The sequence below is a fragment of the Scyliorhinus torazame genome, chromosome 2 (genome assembly GCF_047496885.1).
Source record: "Scyliorhinus torazame isolate Kashiwa2021f chromosome 2, sScyTor2.1, whole genome shotgun sequence".
Taxonomy (NCBI): domain Eukaryota; kingdom Metazoa; phylum Chordata; class Chondrichthyes; order Carcharhiniformes; family Scyliorhinidae; genus Scyliorhinus; species Scyliorhinus torazame.
The window spans coordinates 349066768-349083858 of NC_092708.1; the positions used below are offsets into that span (position 1 = coordinate 349066768).

Below are 17091 nucleotides of genomic sequence, written 5' to 3' on the forward strand. Positions count from 1 at the left end.
GGATGAGTGAATGGGTGAATGGGTGAGTGGATGAGTGAATGGGTGAGTGGATGAGTGGATGAGTGGGTGAGTGGGTGAGTGGGTGAGTGGGTGAGTGAATGAGTGGGTGAGTGGGTGAGTGGGTGAGTGGGTGAGTGGGTGGGTGGATGGGTGAATGAGTGAATGAGTGAATGGGTGAATGGGTGAATGGGTGGATGAGTGGATGAGTGAATGGGTGAGTGGATGAGTGAATGGGTGAGTGAATGGATGAGTGGGTGAATGGGTGAGTGAATGGGTGAGTGGATGAATGAATGGGCCCTGGACATACTCTCTTCCGCTTTCCTCCGTCAGGAAAAAGATACCAAAGTTTGAGGTCACGTACCAACCGACTCAAGAACAGCTTCTTCCCTGCTGCCATCAGACTTTTGAATGGACCTACCTCGTATTAAGTTGATCTTTTCTCTACACCCTAGTTATGATTGTAACATTACATTCTGTAGTCTCTCCTTCCTTCCCTATGCATGGTATGCATTGTCTGTATAACATGCAAGAAACAATACTTTTCACTGTATACTAATACATGTGACAATAATAAATCAAATCAAATCAAAAGAAGATAAGTGTAGCGGGTGGGCAGCTGGGTGAGTGTGTAGTTGGGTGACTGTGTCGGGTGGGTCAGTGATAGTTAGGTCAGAAGGGATAGTCAGAAGGTGTGTTTCGAATCACTAGCTTTCGGAGCACTGCTCCTTCATTAGGTCAGAAGGGACCGAGGGGGTAGTCATAGTTGAATAGAGAAGTTGTCAGGTGGTCAGGGGAGTAGCCAGATCTGGTTGGGGTGGTAGTTAGGTGGCCAGGTGTGTAGTTCAGTCTTGTCAGAGGTGGTAGCTGGATTGTCGGGGGTGGGGAGGGGGGATGGCAAGTCTTGTTGCAGGTGGTGTTTGAGCGGTCGAGGGGGTAGCTAGGTCGGACAGTTCGCTGGATGTGTTCAGGGTGTTAATCAGGTTGTCAGGGTTTAGACAAATGCTCAGAGTGGGGGGTAGTCACATGGTTGGGTCAAATCGGTAGTCAGGTTGGGAGGTAATCAGGCCTGGTCAGGGGAGTAGTCAGGTGGTTGGCACGGTAGTCAAGTCTTGTCAAGGGAGCAATTCAGGTGTAGCAGTCCAGTGATCGTGGGTTAGAACATAGAACATTGAACATACAGTGCAGAAGGAGGCCACTCAGCCCATCGAGTCTGCACCGACCCACTTAAACCCTCCCTTCCACCCTATCCCCTAACCCAATAACCCATCCGAAACCTTTTGGTCACTAAGGGCAATTTATCATGGCCAATCCACCTAACCTGCACGTCTTTGGACTGTGCGAGGAAACCGGAGCACCCGGAGGAAACCCACGCAGACACGAGGAGAACGTGCAGACTCCGCACAGACAGTGACCCAGCGGGGAATCAAACCTGGGACCCTGGCGCTGTGAAACCACAGTGCTAACCACTATGCTACCGTGCTGCCCACAAGTTAGTTGAGTGGTTGGTTGGGCGGGGGGAGGGGGGGTTAGTCGGATGGGTGAGAGGGTAATCAAGATTAGTCGGCAGGTAGTCGGGACATAGTCAGGTCTGGATGGAGCTGTGGTTGGGTATGGGGGTAGTCTGGTGGTTGAAAGGGGTAGTCAAGTCAGGAAGGGGGTGTAGTCGAGTGGTTGGTAAGGGTAGCTGGTTTGGATTGGGAGGGTTGTCAGGTCGTGGGGGTTCTCAGGTGGTTGTGATGTGAAAGTCAAGGTGTCAATGGGCGTAGTTGGGAAGTGAGGGGGGTAGTTTAGTGGTGAGAGACGTAGTTGGGTGGTTACTCAGGGATTGGGGGGGTTAGTTCTAGATTTAGGGAGATAGTTGGATGTTTGAGGGATTAGTGGTGGGTTCAGGAAGGATGATTGGGGTGCTCAGTCCTTTAGTTACCCAGGAGATAGAATAGGAATCCGCTGAGTAACTATCCAGGGTCAGTATCATGGAACTGTCCAAATTCTCCAGCTCTAACTCCGAGTTGGAGACATTCACTGAGGCACCCGGGCAACAGGGCAATTGTCCATCAGGAGTTGAAGCTTCCCTGGTAATTTCCACATCGGTCGATGTGACAGAACTTCCACAAGATCCTGATGCACATTTTCGGCCAATCATCCAATATTCAACAATCCGGACACCGGAAGGTTTGGTCCATGTGATTAATAAAAGGCAGAATCGCAGATCAATCCATTTTGTGACATGGGAAGAATCAGAGAGCAGCATGATTGTATGTGATTACTGGGAATGGTGCACAAAATAAGGGTTCTGTGCTTGTGTTTTGGTTCTTGTTAACATTTTCCTTCGTGTTGGTCATTGCAGTTGTTCAAGCGCAGAATGTCCATTTATGGGAATGATTTGGTTGCTGTACCCAAGAAAATAAACGTGTCTGTGATGAATATTTGCATGAGACAGTGAGATATATCTAAAGAGTGATGGACAAGAATGCAGACCAAATGGACAGGCAGTTCTCGACTTTAGGCCGTTATGATGAAGGACACTCACAATGTTTATAAACTGACACCCCATTTTGACTTTACAATGTCAGCTTCGGCTTTATGGCACAGTACGAAGTCTTACAACATCAGGTTAAAGTCCAACAGGTGTCTTTCGAATCACTAGCTTTCGGAGCGCTGCTCCTTCCTCAGGTGAATGAGGAAACATATACATAGACAAAGTCAAAGATGCAAGACGATAGACTTTGTCTACATATATGTTTCTGGAACCCACCTCTTCATTCACTTGAGGAAGGAGCAGCGCTCCGAAAGCTAGTGATTCGAAACAAACCTGTTGGACTTTAACCTGGTGTTGTAAGACTTCTTACTGTGCTCACCCCAGTCCAACGCCGGCATCGCCACATCACGACTTTATGGCATCAGTGTTCTGCGGTGTCCATCCGAATGACTGGACTATATCAATCCAGCCGCTATACTTTCTTTACTGGGCCCAATCATCTTCATTAGGTTGGAAATGCATGTTTTATCCGGTTAATCCACCTGTAAGGCAATGTCAGGATTATTTGGCACAACCATTGTCGTTTTGATGCATTTATATATATTTGTATATAAAATGCATTCAGACTCACAGAAGTTCAAGGTTAAACAGACAACTGAAAGTGATCCAAAAACAGAAAATACTGGACAATCTCAGCGGTTCTGACAGCATCTGTGGAGAGAGAAGGGAGCTGACGTTTCGAGTCTGGATGACTCTTTGTCACAGTTGGAGAGAATGGGAAATGGGGTCAGGTTTGTACTGTAGTGGGGGGAGGGCGTGGAGTGGTGGGGCTGGATCGGGGCCCAGCGATAGTTGGAGATTGACAGATGTCAAGGACAGAAGACAAAACAAAAGCTTTGACAAAGGGTCATCTGGACACGAAACATTGACTCTTTTCTCTCCCTACATTTTCTGCCAGACCTGCTGAGATTTTCCAGCATTTTCTTTTTGAAAACAAATGTAAATGGCGTGATTAAGGCTAAGAATGGTGCTGAAAGTGGCACATAAAGAGATTAAGACATGTGAATGATGGAACAAACGTGAGCAGTGTATCAAAGGACAATTTTGGAACAGATGGTCCAAGTGGAGTCGGGGGCAGGGGGGGCGGGGGGCACAATGGGAAGGAAAAAACAGACCAATGTAAGGAATGAAAATAAATTGATAGAAATAATGATGGGGTGAAGGTGGGGGAGAGAGTTCACAGTCTGAAGTTGTTAAACTCAATGTTAAGTCCGGAAGGCTGTAACGTGCCTAATCGGAAGATGAGGTGCTGTTCCTCCAGTTTGCGCTGGGCTTCACTGGAACATTGCAGCAGGACAAGGACGGACATGTGGACGTGAGGGCAGGATGGTGAGTTGAAATGGCAAGCTACAGGAAGGTCTGGATCCTGCTTACTGACGAGACGAAGATGTTCTGCAAAGCAGTCACCCAGTCTGCGTTTAGTCTCTCCAATATAGGGTAGGCCACATTGGGAGCAGTGAATGCAATAGACCAGATTGAGGGAAGTGCACGTGAAGCACTGCCTCACCTGAAAGTGTTTAGGCTCTGGTATGGTGAGGAGAGAGGAGGTAAAGTGACAAATGTTACACCTTCTCTGATTGCATGGGAAGATGCCGTGTGAAGAGGGTGAGGTGTTGGGGGTGATGGAGGAGTTGATCAGGGAATCCCGGACGGAACGGTCCCTGTGGAATGCTGACAGGGGGAGTGAGGGGAAGCTGTGTTTGGTGGTGAAATCATGCTGGGGTTGGCAGAACTGGTGGAGGGTGATTCTTTAAATGCGGAGGCTGGTGGGATGAAAAGTGAGGTCAACGGGGACCCTGTCCTGGTTCGGGGAGGAAGGAGAGGGGGTGAGGGCAGAGATGCTGGTGTGGGGTCAGACATGGTTGAGTGCCAGTCGACCACAGTGGATGGGAAATCATGATTAAAGAAGAATGAGGAAAAGTCAGCAGCATCGTTTTGGAAAGTGGCACCATCGGAACAGATGCGACGGAGGCGAAGGAACTGGGTTAATGGGATGGAGTCCTTACAGAATGTGGGGTATGAAGAGCTGTAGCGAGGTAGCTGTGGGAGTCGGTAGGTTTGTAATGGATACTGGTGGACAGTCTATCCCCAGAAACTGAAATAGAAAAGTTAAGGAGTGGAAGGGAAGTGTCGGAGATGGACTATGTCAAGGTGATGGAGGGGTGGAAATTGGAAGCAAAATTAATACATTTTTCAAGGTCCAACACGAAGTGGCATCGAAACAGTCGTAGATGGATCGATAAAATAGTTGTGGCATGCGGCCGGGGTAGGACTGGAACAAGGAATGACAGGGCAAGGGTTGAGAGCATTTAACACCACCGGGCATCATGAATGATTTGCGTTCTTGGTTCAGAAACCAATCCCCCATCTATACCATTGTTCCTTTGGAGAAATCGGTTCAAACCTACAATGTTCCGACTTACAACCCGCTTTTCAGGCACCAGTAGGATCGCAAACCTGAGGATTACCTGTAGAATGCTCACAAATCACAATCAGTCCGAGGAATATGCAAACTTTGCAACTGGACTCTTTTATGCCATGTAACATGTTTCGGGCCATTCATTTGTAGTGACTGAATATGTCAAATCGAACAGAAAAAAAATCACCCGCACAGCAAAAACACCGGCCTGTTGTTCACAAGTGTTGTCTAAGTGAGTCGAAGCAGCGAATTACTGCTGAATGTCTATCCATTCTAATTTTTGAATGAATAGCAATGTAGGTAGCTGGAGCTCCTTAAATGGCTCATTTAAATATGCTGATCTGGATTACAGCCAGTGAGTGCAAGATATTGATCGTGACGTCTCGCGAGACTCCGTTAAATCTCGCAAGGTGCTTTGAGCGTCACAAAACCATCGAGAAGCCTCTCACGAGATTCAACAGCCTCATCCCGACACCAAGTCGGGTGCAATGAAGCCGTTAAATCGCACTCATGATATTGATTTGTTATATACCATATATATCATTAATAGGGTCCGGGAGGAGAAAAGTCAAAATTTTTCTTCAGTTGGGCTGATAAGGATGTGTTTTTCCTCAGTGGAGAAAGGTAGATGGTTCTTCTCACTTTAGTTAGAGGTGTAAACGCAGCAGAAAGGGCAAATGGAAAGATGCATAGTCACAGGAACCCTTAGTCTTCGAACAGAGTTTGTAATCCAAGGATAATATGTTTCCAGTTCACTGAGATTGCGGAGCAGTGCATGAGGAAGCGAGGAGAAAGCATACTAGATTCTGAAGGGGCTGTTTGCTACTTTCCCCAGAGGCACCTGGATCAATCAGGATTGGGGTCGGAAGTTCACAAATTCCAGGATTCCTCAAGGTCCAAAGCACCATTGCCCGCATGTGAGCTCCATCACGTAACACCACCATTGCTGCAAATTGGAAGGGACTCCCCTTCATTAATGTATAACTGGTTTTGTGAGCAGCAGCAATGAATCCTAGAGGTCCATGATCACGATTCTGGTAGCTGCCATGTTGTGTTTATGTTGCGACAAACTCCATTATCCCAGCACAGAACCAAGATGCTATCCTAAGAGGAGGCAAAGAATTGTGGACTGAATGGAGATGCTCTGCAAAGCTATCCCCCACTCTGCATTTGGTATATTGAGTGGCGAGCAGACTGCATCTTGAGCCATCAATACAATATTCTAAACTGAAAGAAGAAACGGTAAATCACTGTAGCCCCTGGAAGGAGTGTTTAGGCCCCTGGCCGGTGACAAGGGTGATGTGTTCTGTACTCTGGGATAACACAGGCTGCAACTCGATGCAGCTTGTGGCAACTCTTGCACCTCCTGCGTTTGCAGGAGAAGGTGCCACGAGAAAGGGAGAGGGTCATGGACGAGTGAAGCAGTGTGTCACAGAGCAAATGTTCCCTCCAAATTGCTGAAAAGGGAGGGTCAACAGAGTAGTGTTTGGTGGTCGCATCATTCGGGAGGTAGTGGATGTTGAATGTCAAGGCTTGTGGGTGGAAAGGGAGGACAAAGCGAAGGAAGCCATAGGAATGAGGGCAGAAATGTGGGAAATGGAATGGTCAAGGTTGACTTACGGGACAGAGCACAGACATGTTTGAGGCCAGATCTGGTGATGTCCTGCAATACGATACACATATGGTATTGGCTTGTTATATATTGTATAACTTTGCTCACCAAAAAGGGACATCACATGAAGTCATCAAAAGGGTGGGTTGATCAGGATGTTTGTGGTAAACACCACTCGTCACACACTACGTGTATTACAGTACTGCCATTGTACTACAGTTAACACAGTAAATCCCAGCCTGCTAGCTCCTCCCAGCAGGCGCTGTATAAAAGTGTACGCTCTCCTGCGCTGCTTCCTTTCTGGTTCCAGCTGCAGGAGGCTCAACATCGGACCACAACGCGAATCTTCAGAAATTCCTCCATCCCGCCAAACTCCTTAACCTCACCTACAATAAGGAGAAATGCGTTTTCCGCACCACCCGCTTCGCCATTCTTGGCTACGTTGTGAAAAATTCAAGTTGAAATCTGATGCGCAATCAATTACACTCAAGACGAAGTGATTTCATAACTGAAGGCTTTAATCTACTAGAACTTGTTCCCCAGCAGCTTCAGTACAGAAAGTGAGGGCTGCTGTGAAGGCACCGTTTCTTATACTCCGCCTGTCAGGGCGGAGCTACGTAACAACAGCTAATGGTAGACTCCTGGGTCTAACCAATGGTCATCAGCCTCTTAGGTACCGCAATACCTGGTACTACCACAAAATCAATAATTGAGGCGGAGTAATTGAGGTAGCTTTTTGGTATTGTCATGTAATGTTCGGTGCTGTTGCATCAAAATTGGTCACAGAACATGTTTACAGTGTCACAAGCAGGCATTGTATTTTTGCAATCCTGAGATTGTTCACTATTGATACTAATATACATCTCATGACTTGTACTTTGCTTCCACAAAGCTAAATGGCAAATGCAAACCTAATGGTTATTATTAAATTGATCACATTTATCTTTATAATAAACGTGAACTGAACTCTAACCTGCATGTCAAATCATCCAAATTAATTAACGATGTGGGATTATTTGGATCCACCAATCAACTGTAAAAGAAAATCCTCGAGCTGTTTAATTTTCCTTACGCATGAAGTTTTACCATATTCACCGGCTGGTATGTCCCTTAACAGGGAAGCACAAAGCCATGAAATTATAATACTTGAAGAAACGATAAACAGTAATTGAATTCCGAGCTGAGAGTTGCTTTACTGACTGCAGGGGAGTTTTAAATCTAAAATGCATTGACAGCAACTTCCCCGATATGAAACAAGATCTATTTTCTCACTTGGTTTAACCAATTGGGTTTCATTTGTCCCAGGTGAAGGTTTGAAGTTCCATTGAATTCAGATAAGCAGATTACTTTTACTGTCATCGCTGGGAGAGTGGCATTCCCCCAATTCTGCTGCCGAGTTATCAAATATTTCAAATCCCACAGCCAGGATTCATCTGAACGTGAACTTTGCGATGCTTTTACAAGTAACTAGGAAGTGTGCATTCTGCAAAACAGTCCTGGTGCCATATGGCTGTGCCCTGACAGCGTCATGAATACAAATGTAAAAGTAGCTTTTATGAGTTGCTATGCTTTCGTTGTTTGTGCACTGAACTTTAGAACTGTTCGTTCTCATAGAGAACTGTGACAAGAAAATTAAACCTGTGACCTTACAGTGAGGCAATGCATGTTTGAAGGCTGGAAATCCAGCTTTATTGTTCCAAATGATTTTGGCACATATGTTCTTGATCTTAACACTAAATCTGAATTTACCTCTAGCAAATATACATTGGGGGTTTGGTCAGGAAACTAGCTTCACTGCAATATTGTGTCCTTAGTAAGGATTTGGTCTCAGTGCTATTGCCATACAAATAGCAACCATTTTAAATATGTTTTTTGACTAGAAAACCTGTCTTCTGAGACACTGACCATAATATTGTTATTTTTAAACCTCACCTTCAGGATGTGAAGTGTCACACGTAGGAGCAATATTTGTTGTCCATCCATAATTGCAAATGAGAAGGTAGTGGTGAACTGCTCTCATGAACCGCTGCAATCCCTGTGGGGAAGATGCTCCCAAACTGCTGTTAGGAGTTTGAGGATTCTGACTCAGAAATGATGAAGTAACTTACAATCAAGTCACGAATGTTGTGACTTGGAAATGGTTGTGTTGTGCACTGTTGCTTCACAGCTCCAGGGTCCCGGGTTCCATTCCCAGCTTGGGTAACTGTTTGTGCGGAGTCTGCACACTGTCCCTGTGTCTGCGTGGGTTTCCTCCGGGTGCTCCAGTTTCCTCCCACAAGTCCCGAAAGACGTGCTTGTTAGTGAATTGGACATTCTGAATTTTCCCTCAATGTACCCGAACAGGCGCCGGAGTGTGGCAACTGCAGCGATCTCTGTATGTAGTAATACATGATCAGGCTATATTAAGCTTGTACAGGCAACTGAACACTAGATGGCCACACGAGCAGGACCTATATTAAGGTTTTCCCTCTCTTTCCTTGTGGAGAGTGTGTCTGGAGTGCAAAGAGAACTGAGCTAGAGAGAATAAGTTAATAGATATCGGTATTTAGCATTATCTTATTTAATAGTTTAATCTACAGTTGTTTGTTTGTTTGCTAGTTCAGTATTAAGTAAAAAGAACTCATGAGATTATTTTATATTACTCATTAAATTACTTTATCATCACTGGAAGACTACGTCTATATTTCAATAACTCGGTTCGACAAAAAGGAGTAATATATATATTACAATATCGTAATATAACAGCGATTAGGGGATTTTCACAGTAACTTCATTGCAGTGTAAATGTAAGCCTACTGGTGTCACTGATAAAGATTATTATTATTTAAATAGTAAAGGCTACAGGTTTGAAGACGCTGTCGCAGCAGACTTTGCGAGTTGCCGTAATGCATCTTGTAGATGGTGCACACTGCCTACAGTTCCTGAAGGGATTGAATATTGGAGATGGTGGATTGGGGTGCCAATCAAGCGGGCTGTTTTGTCCTGGAAGTGTCCTGAATCCGAGCTTCTTGATAGTGGCTGGAACGTCACTGATCCAGGCAAATGGAGCGTATTCCATCACATTCCTGATTGTTAATATTCTCTCCAGGTGGAAAAGGCAAACTCAGCAGGACCATTTGAATAGTGACAGGCAGTGGGATTGTCACTGGACTAATAATCCAGAGACCCAGGTTAATGCTTTGGGGACCCCGAGGCGGGTTTCTCCGACCCCCCCCCCGCTGGGTCGGAGAATCGCCCGGGGCTGCGGCGTGAATCCCGCCACCGGCTGCCGAATTCTCCGGCGCCGGGGATTTGGCGGGGGCGGGAATTGCACTGTGCCGGTCGGCGGCTGCTGACAGCGGCCCCCCTCCGGCAATTCTCCGGCCCGCGATGGGCCGAGTAGCCGCCCGTTTTTGGCGGGTCCCGCCGTTATATGTTACGACAGGTACTTACCGGCGGGACCTGGCTCCGCGGGCGGTCCTAGGGGGGCGCGGGGGGACCTGTCCCTTGGGGGGGGGGGGGTGCCCCCATTGTGGCCTGGCCCGCGATCGGAACCCACCGATCCACGGGCGGGCCTGTGCCGTGGGGGCACACTATTCCTCCGTGCCGTCTGGTGTACTGGTCCGCGATGGCCAGTGTGGAGATGAACCCCCCCCCTGCACATGCGCTGGGATGACAGCACACGCTGGTGCTCCCACGCATCCGCCAACTCGAGCCAGCCGGTGGAGGCCCTTCGGCGGCGGTTGGCGTGGCGCCAAGCCCCTTCCGCGCCGGCCGGCGTGGCGCAAACCTAGCCCCTGAAGGTGAGGAGGTTCACGCCACTCCTTCATGCCAGAGTTGCCCGCCCCGCCGGTTTCCGAAGAACCCCACCCCTGGTTCAAATCCTACCACGGAAGATGGTGAAATTTGAAATCAGTAAACAAATCTGGAATTAAAAGTCTGATGATGACCATGAAACCATGGTCGATTGTCCAAAAAACTCATCCGGTTCACTAATGTCCTTCAGGGAAGGAAATCTGCCATCCTTACCTGGTCTGGCCTCCATGTGACTCCAGACCCACAGCAAATGTGGTTGACTCTCAAATGCCATCTGAACAATCCACTCAGTTCAAGGGCAGTTAGGGATGGGCAACCAATATTGGTCCAGCCAACGAAGCCCACATCCCATGAGCGAATAAGGAAAAAAATTGAAGGAGAGCAGAGGATCCCTTGGAGAGAAATGAAAACAACAATGGGAATTTTAAATTCAAGGTGTTGGACAACTAGGATTAGTGGGCACGTGGGTGATGGTGAGCAGGATTTAGTGTGAGCTGGGATAGGGACAGAGTTTTCACCAACCTCAAGTTTACAGCCAGTAGACTATGGGATGCCGATCAGGAGTAAGTTAGAATAGTCAGGCCTAGAAATAATAAAGGCATGGACTGCCTTCCTAACTGCCTTCAGCCCTACATCTCAGCCTCTGTTGACCTTTTGAATGACTCGACCGCAAGTGTTTGGGTCTCTCACAGCTCCTCTCTGGTGATGGGTGTATGTTCCACAGGCTTCCTACTCAAAACCATTGACGTTGAAACTCAGGTCACTAGCACAGGTAAAAAATCTGGCTCTGTTTCAGCTTCTTTCTTCGTTTTGAATTAGTGTGGAACGATCGATTTTAACTCTTGTTATGTAGTCGAGCTCAGATCGAAGCAGTCAGGCTCAATTTGCTTTCTCTTCTTGCCAATTCTCAGAATATTTGCTTTCTGAATGTAACTGCAATTATAACAGAAATAAACTGTTGAAGTGATTCCTGGCACTGACTATTCTCATTATTCCCTTCATTTTCAGACTGGCCAACAGCGTTGGTGGGAACAAGAAATTTCTGGGAATATGATCCAATCAGGAGAGTTGATTACACATAACCTGACTGAACTCTTGAAGCCTGAAGCCTACGAGGTGCGCCTGACACCTATTACACGATTTGGAGAAGGTGATTCCACCATTCGAGTCATTAAATACACTGATGGTAAGACGTACACTAAGAGACATTTCAAACTTAGAAAATTGCTATGAAGAGAATCCGAGATTACAGTGTCCTAATTACTTACCTAATCATAGAATCTGCACCGGCCAAAGATGTGCAGGTCAGGTGGATTGGCCATGCTAAATTGCCTTCAGTGTCCAAAGAGGTTAGGTGGGGTTACTGGGTTATGGGGATAAGGTGGAGGTGTGGGCTTAAGCAGGGTGCTCTTTCCAAAGGCCGGTGCAGATTCGATGGGCCGAACTGTAAATTCTAAGCGCATTGGAAAATTGAATTCCTTGAGATAAATGCTTCAAATTGTTTAAAATGTTTTAAAAAATAAATTGTGAATTATTCTTTCATTACACCGATAATTGGTTACACAATTTTAATAAGACAGACTATATATTATGGATGTTGCCTTTTCGTACCTTAATTTTTATGGGTTAAAAAGATCTTTGATTCCGCATAGTTCATTAGGAGAATAGGATCTTGATCCAGTTTAATTGTTAATACTGCAATTCAATTTATTCAGCCCCTTGAACCTTGATTAATTTTAAGACGCAGGACACTTGAGAGTCTTGTCAAATTTGGAAGCAAACCAATGGACTGTAACACAAAATGAAGTGGAAAACATACTGCACTGAAAAGTCCGTGCAATTTACGAGTGAATTAAGGAACTATAATCATCTTCCTGCATTCTCCCAGTGGAGGTACATGCTGAACATATTGAGATTTATGCTGGGATTGTGCCCGTGCTTTGGAAATGAGCTGGGAAGTTTCAGGGGCGGGGAAATTATGACAAATGGCATCGGGATAGGAGCCTAACATGTTCACGCCACTAGGGGCTATTCTCAGAGTCAGCCAGGTTGGCAGGAGGACACTGCACTTGAAGATAGCGGGAAACTAATTAAGCCGGTTGAACTGGCAATGTATTACGATTTCACCAACGTTTTCCATTTTGTGAGGGACGCACGAGAACAACAGAACTTTACCCCGCCAGACATAAGGAGGTGGAAGCTCAGTACAAGGTTAGTCTTTGCTGCTGTCGGTAACCACGTGAGAGGCTGCCTGGCTTGTTAAGGAGGGTGAAACCAAGTGGTCATTGACAGTACCAATCTGAAGGTTATCCAACCTGGCTGACATGGAGGAAGCATTCTGATTGAGTGTCCTTTCTGAGTCTGCATTTGGACACACAGAGTATGGGGTTGGGCGCCCCTGAGGACAGAGTGCAGCAATTTGTAGTTCACCTTATTCAGTAAGGCTTTGAGCCCTCCAGTGAGGAGTCGGGGAGGAAGAGAGTGGCAGCCACTGGGAAAGGGCTGCAGCACCCAGAGGAGCATCAGGATCAGGAGACATGAACAAGGTGAGCACAGAGTGGCACACAACCAGTCTTGTTTGCATAGAAGACCGCTATCCACCAGACAGGGTTTACCGCCAGCTCTGCTTCCTAAAATTCTGGAGCAGCAGTGGTCATCAAAGACTGCACCTCTCCGGGGAGGTTGGCACCGTGTTGGAGGAGGATCATAACACAATGGGAAATGGCAGGCGCCCATTGCTCTGGTGATGAAGGTCACTGTTGTTGTGATATCATAGTTGTGTTGTAATTCACCGACTGACCACTAGGAGTCTCGCTAGTATATATGTGAATGTTAGAGTCAGGTGACCTCAGACTGACGACGAAGCTGGAGGGACAGGTTGCTTGTGCATGATTATACTGTTATTCATCTGTTGTTTTGTATATAGTTTACCCACAGTTCATGTTAATAAATTGTTTATAGCTTTAGCTACAAGTGTTCCTGTAACATAAATCAGGCCATCCGACAAGAACATTACAACTGTGACGCTGCATTTCCATACCATTCACTGTATCCTCCAGGGTTGTTGCCTTTAAAAGATGGAGCCAGCTTTGCCTGAGCCGGTACTTCCTCCAGCCTGCGCCTTCTAATTCACCGACTCCCCTGTCTGCCTGCTATCTTTTTCAGTGATGTTAGTTGAAGCATTAATATTGGTCAGGACTCATCTGCTCTTTTTTAAAATTGTGCCAAGGGATCTTGTATGTCCACCATAGGGAGGCCTCAATTTAACAAATGCTGTGAAAGACAGCACCTCCGACAGTGGAACACATCCTGAGCGCTGCACTGGAATGCCAACCTAGGTTCTGTGCTCAAACCCCAAGGATGAACCTTAAACCAACAACCTTCTGACTAGTCGACGGAAGTTCCACTTCTCAGCCTATATTTATATTGGTGACACAGTTTTTTGTAACCGAAAAGCTCGGTGTTACACTGAGTAGGAAAGTAATTAACATATTAACATTTGCATTTGTGACAATTGGGATGCTCGTGGCAAAGTAATACATAATTAAACCATGAGACATTTTATTAAGAGAACTGCATTATCTACCTTCCGACTCATGCACATTCTAATTTATTTTGGAAATGTAAAACTGTTTACGATTGGCAATATTTGAGCTGATGCTGATATTGCCGACTCTATAACTGTTAGTATAAATTACATAAATGCTCGGACGTAATCATTGTAATTAGAAAATGTTTCTGGGAGGTTACACACTACAACAGTAACTGTTTGTTACCATTGGAGAAAATCACGATTTTAATGTTGATAATTCATACTATTATTCTGTCTGAATTCTGAATCCAATGTCTTTATAAATAACTGAAGCTACCAATCTATTGGTTGCCAAAGATAAATACTAGCCAATGTAATGGGGAGATTGGGCTTAAATATCGGGGGAATATTCAGTATATTTATTAAATCACAAGTTGTGCGAGCTGTTCAGAAAGTCGGATCTCATCCAATTAGACTGGGAAACAATCATAGAATCCCTACAGTGCAGAAGGAGACCATTTGGTCCAATGAGTCTGCACTGATCTTCCGATAAACCGTGCTACCTAGGCCCATCACCCTTTCCCTCTAACCCCACCTAACCTTTGGACACTTCAGGGAAATTTATCATGGCCAATCCACCTGACCTGTCCATCTTTGGACTGTGGGAGGAAACCGGAGAACGCGGAGGAAACCCACGCAGACGGGGAGAATGTACACGCTCCACACATGGATAGGGAACACACACAAAGGCATACACACACTCCTTCCAGAAAGAATTCTGTTTATTGGGGCGGCACGGTGGCACAGTGGTTAGCACTGCTGCCTCAGCGCCCAGGACCCCAGGTTCAATTCCGACCTTGGGTGCCTGTCGATGTGGAGTTTGCACATTCTCCCCATGTAGGCGTGGGTTTTCTCCAGGCGCTCCGGTTTCCTCCCAAAGTCCAAAGATGTGCAAGTTAGGTGGATTGACCATGCTAAAGTCCAGAAGAATAGGTGGCGTTACAGGAATAGGGCAGGGGATTTGGCTTAGGTAGGGTGCTTTTTTGCAGGGTCGATGACGACTATATGGGCCGAATGGCCTCCTTCTGCACTGTAGGGATGCTATGATTCTGTGATACATTTTTGTTCACTGGTTTTAAATGCAACTCTCTCTCTCCTCTGTGCCTGTCTGGCTCTTTCTGTCTGATTCTTTTAACGGACAAGATTCTCTGGCCCTTCCTGCCAGCCAGTTCTGCCAAAGGCGACCTCACGTGGCGGATTTCCTAGCAAAGTGGTGGGCGATACATGCAAAATGCTCCCGTATTTGGTGGAACTGCAGCCAATGGCGAATCGCCTCCATCGCGGGAAAACACGCTGTCGGGATGGGAAATCCCAATCACGGTGTCTCTTTCCATTCTTTAAGTTTCTCAGTCCATCTGGTTTGCTTGGTTTCTCCGTATCGCACTTTGTCACTATTCTTAGGTCTACAGCAGTAGCTCAAGTCACTCACCACGCTGACTTGGAAATATATCGCCGCTCCTTCACTGTGGCTGGGGCAACATCCTGGAACTCCTTCCCTAACAGCACAGTGGGTGTACCTACACCTCAAGGACTGCAGCGGTTCAAGAGGGCAACTCACCACCACTTTCTGAAGGGCAACTAGGGTTGGGCAATAAACGCTGGCCTCGCCAGCGATCCCCGTGTCCTGTAAAAATGAATTTTCAAAAAGAGGCACAAAAGTAAAATGCACGCAGGAGCAGTGAGCGTAGCTGAGTGCCTGCTGGGAAAAGGGCTTTGGGAGCAGCTGCATCCATGCAGATTTTCCGTGAAACTCCAGTTCCCTTATGTTATTGTCATCGATCCCAAACTCTGGCCGGAACTTTCTCTACCATCATCACTGCCAAAAGAAAAGAGATCATTGTTGCCCATCACTTCCATGGGAAGATCTGATTTTGATTTGAGGACAGGTTTTCTTGTTGGGCATGTAGTCGGCACCTATCTCGCAAAGTCTGAGAACTACTGACTTCATCAGCTTACAATCTGTGGGTAAATTGTATATAAACTGTTGAACAACAACAATTTGCATTTATAAAGAGCTCTTAACTGGGGTGGGACATAGGAACCTTCAAAGAAAATTCAATGCACATATCAAATGTGAGCAAATCATCTATTTTCAACTGGATGACCTGTTTGTGATGTTGCCAATGTTTCTATTAAAACTACAGCGCTAGTGTAATAGTAAACAACTGTAAGCAACTCCTCTTTTAATTACAGAACTTTTCTGTGGTGGTGAGCTCCCTTCACATTTTGTTTTTGTCTGTACTGCCCACACTAAAAAGGTGCTCACTGTTGGCTGGGCTATGGTTCCACAAACATACATACGACCACACGAAATAGGATCCAAAGTAGGCCATTCGACCCTCGATCCCGCTCCTCCATTCAATAAGATCATGGCTACTCTGTATGTGTTGAGTTCCACATTCGCCATCTATCCCCGATAGCCTTTGATTGCCTTGCCCAACAAGAATCTATCCACCTCTGCCTTAAAAAAATATAATCAGTCCTTCCACTTCCACCACCTCCTGAGGCAGAGAGTTCCAACAGATGCTATTGCTCTCTGATACCTTGCCAAGGAGAGAGGTTTCAAATCTGAGCCTTTCCAAATCTGAATGTCAGCAAGCTGCTCAGCTGGGGAACACACTGATGCTGCCCTCAAACCTTCATCCATATGTGGGTTTCTTTCTATTCCAGTTACTGAATACTGATTGTGAATGGGAACACAGGCTGATTTTCCTAGACCTACCACAGGCTACTGTTTATTCCATCCTTTCTGTTTCCTGTCAGCATCTGTCAGCTATTGATTGAGTTTGTTGATGTTATTATGTTTTAATTTTGTATCACAAGTGATGAGATAATTGGACAAATTAATTAAAGGCTACTTAACAAGGGTTTATTGATAAAGATGGATGTTGTGTATCTCACAAAACAAATTGTAGACAGTCTTCTTTATATACGACCGATTAGTCATTTGATGATTCTAGCGTGTAACCTTCTAGCCTTTTGACATGTTGCTTTACAGTCCAGACGTGAGAATTATGAGAAATAATTAAAGCAAACTCCAATATGTAAATTAAATATGAATCTTTATTGGATCAGACATACGAAGCAGAAAATCCATTCCTCTATGGCTGCACTCACAATAAAGGTTCAAAGCA

General features: G+C 45.9%; 1 protein-coding gene across 2 annotated transcripts in view; it reads left to right on the forward strand.

Moving 5' to 3' along the window:
* mdga2a (MAM domain containing glycosylphosphatidylinositol anchor 2a) overlaps positions 1 to 17091 on the forward strand; it is a 1293828-nt gene that overhangs the window by 1107970 nt on the left and 168767 nt on the right. For both annotated transcript variants that reach the window (XM_072491028.1, XM_072491020.1), the window contains exon 11: positions 11374 to 11551. In XM_072491028.1, the coding sequence (XP_072347129.1) occupies positions 11374 to 11551 (178 nt within the window). The remainder of the gene's footprint in view (positions 1 to 11373; positions 11552 to 17091) is intronic.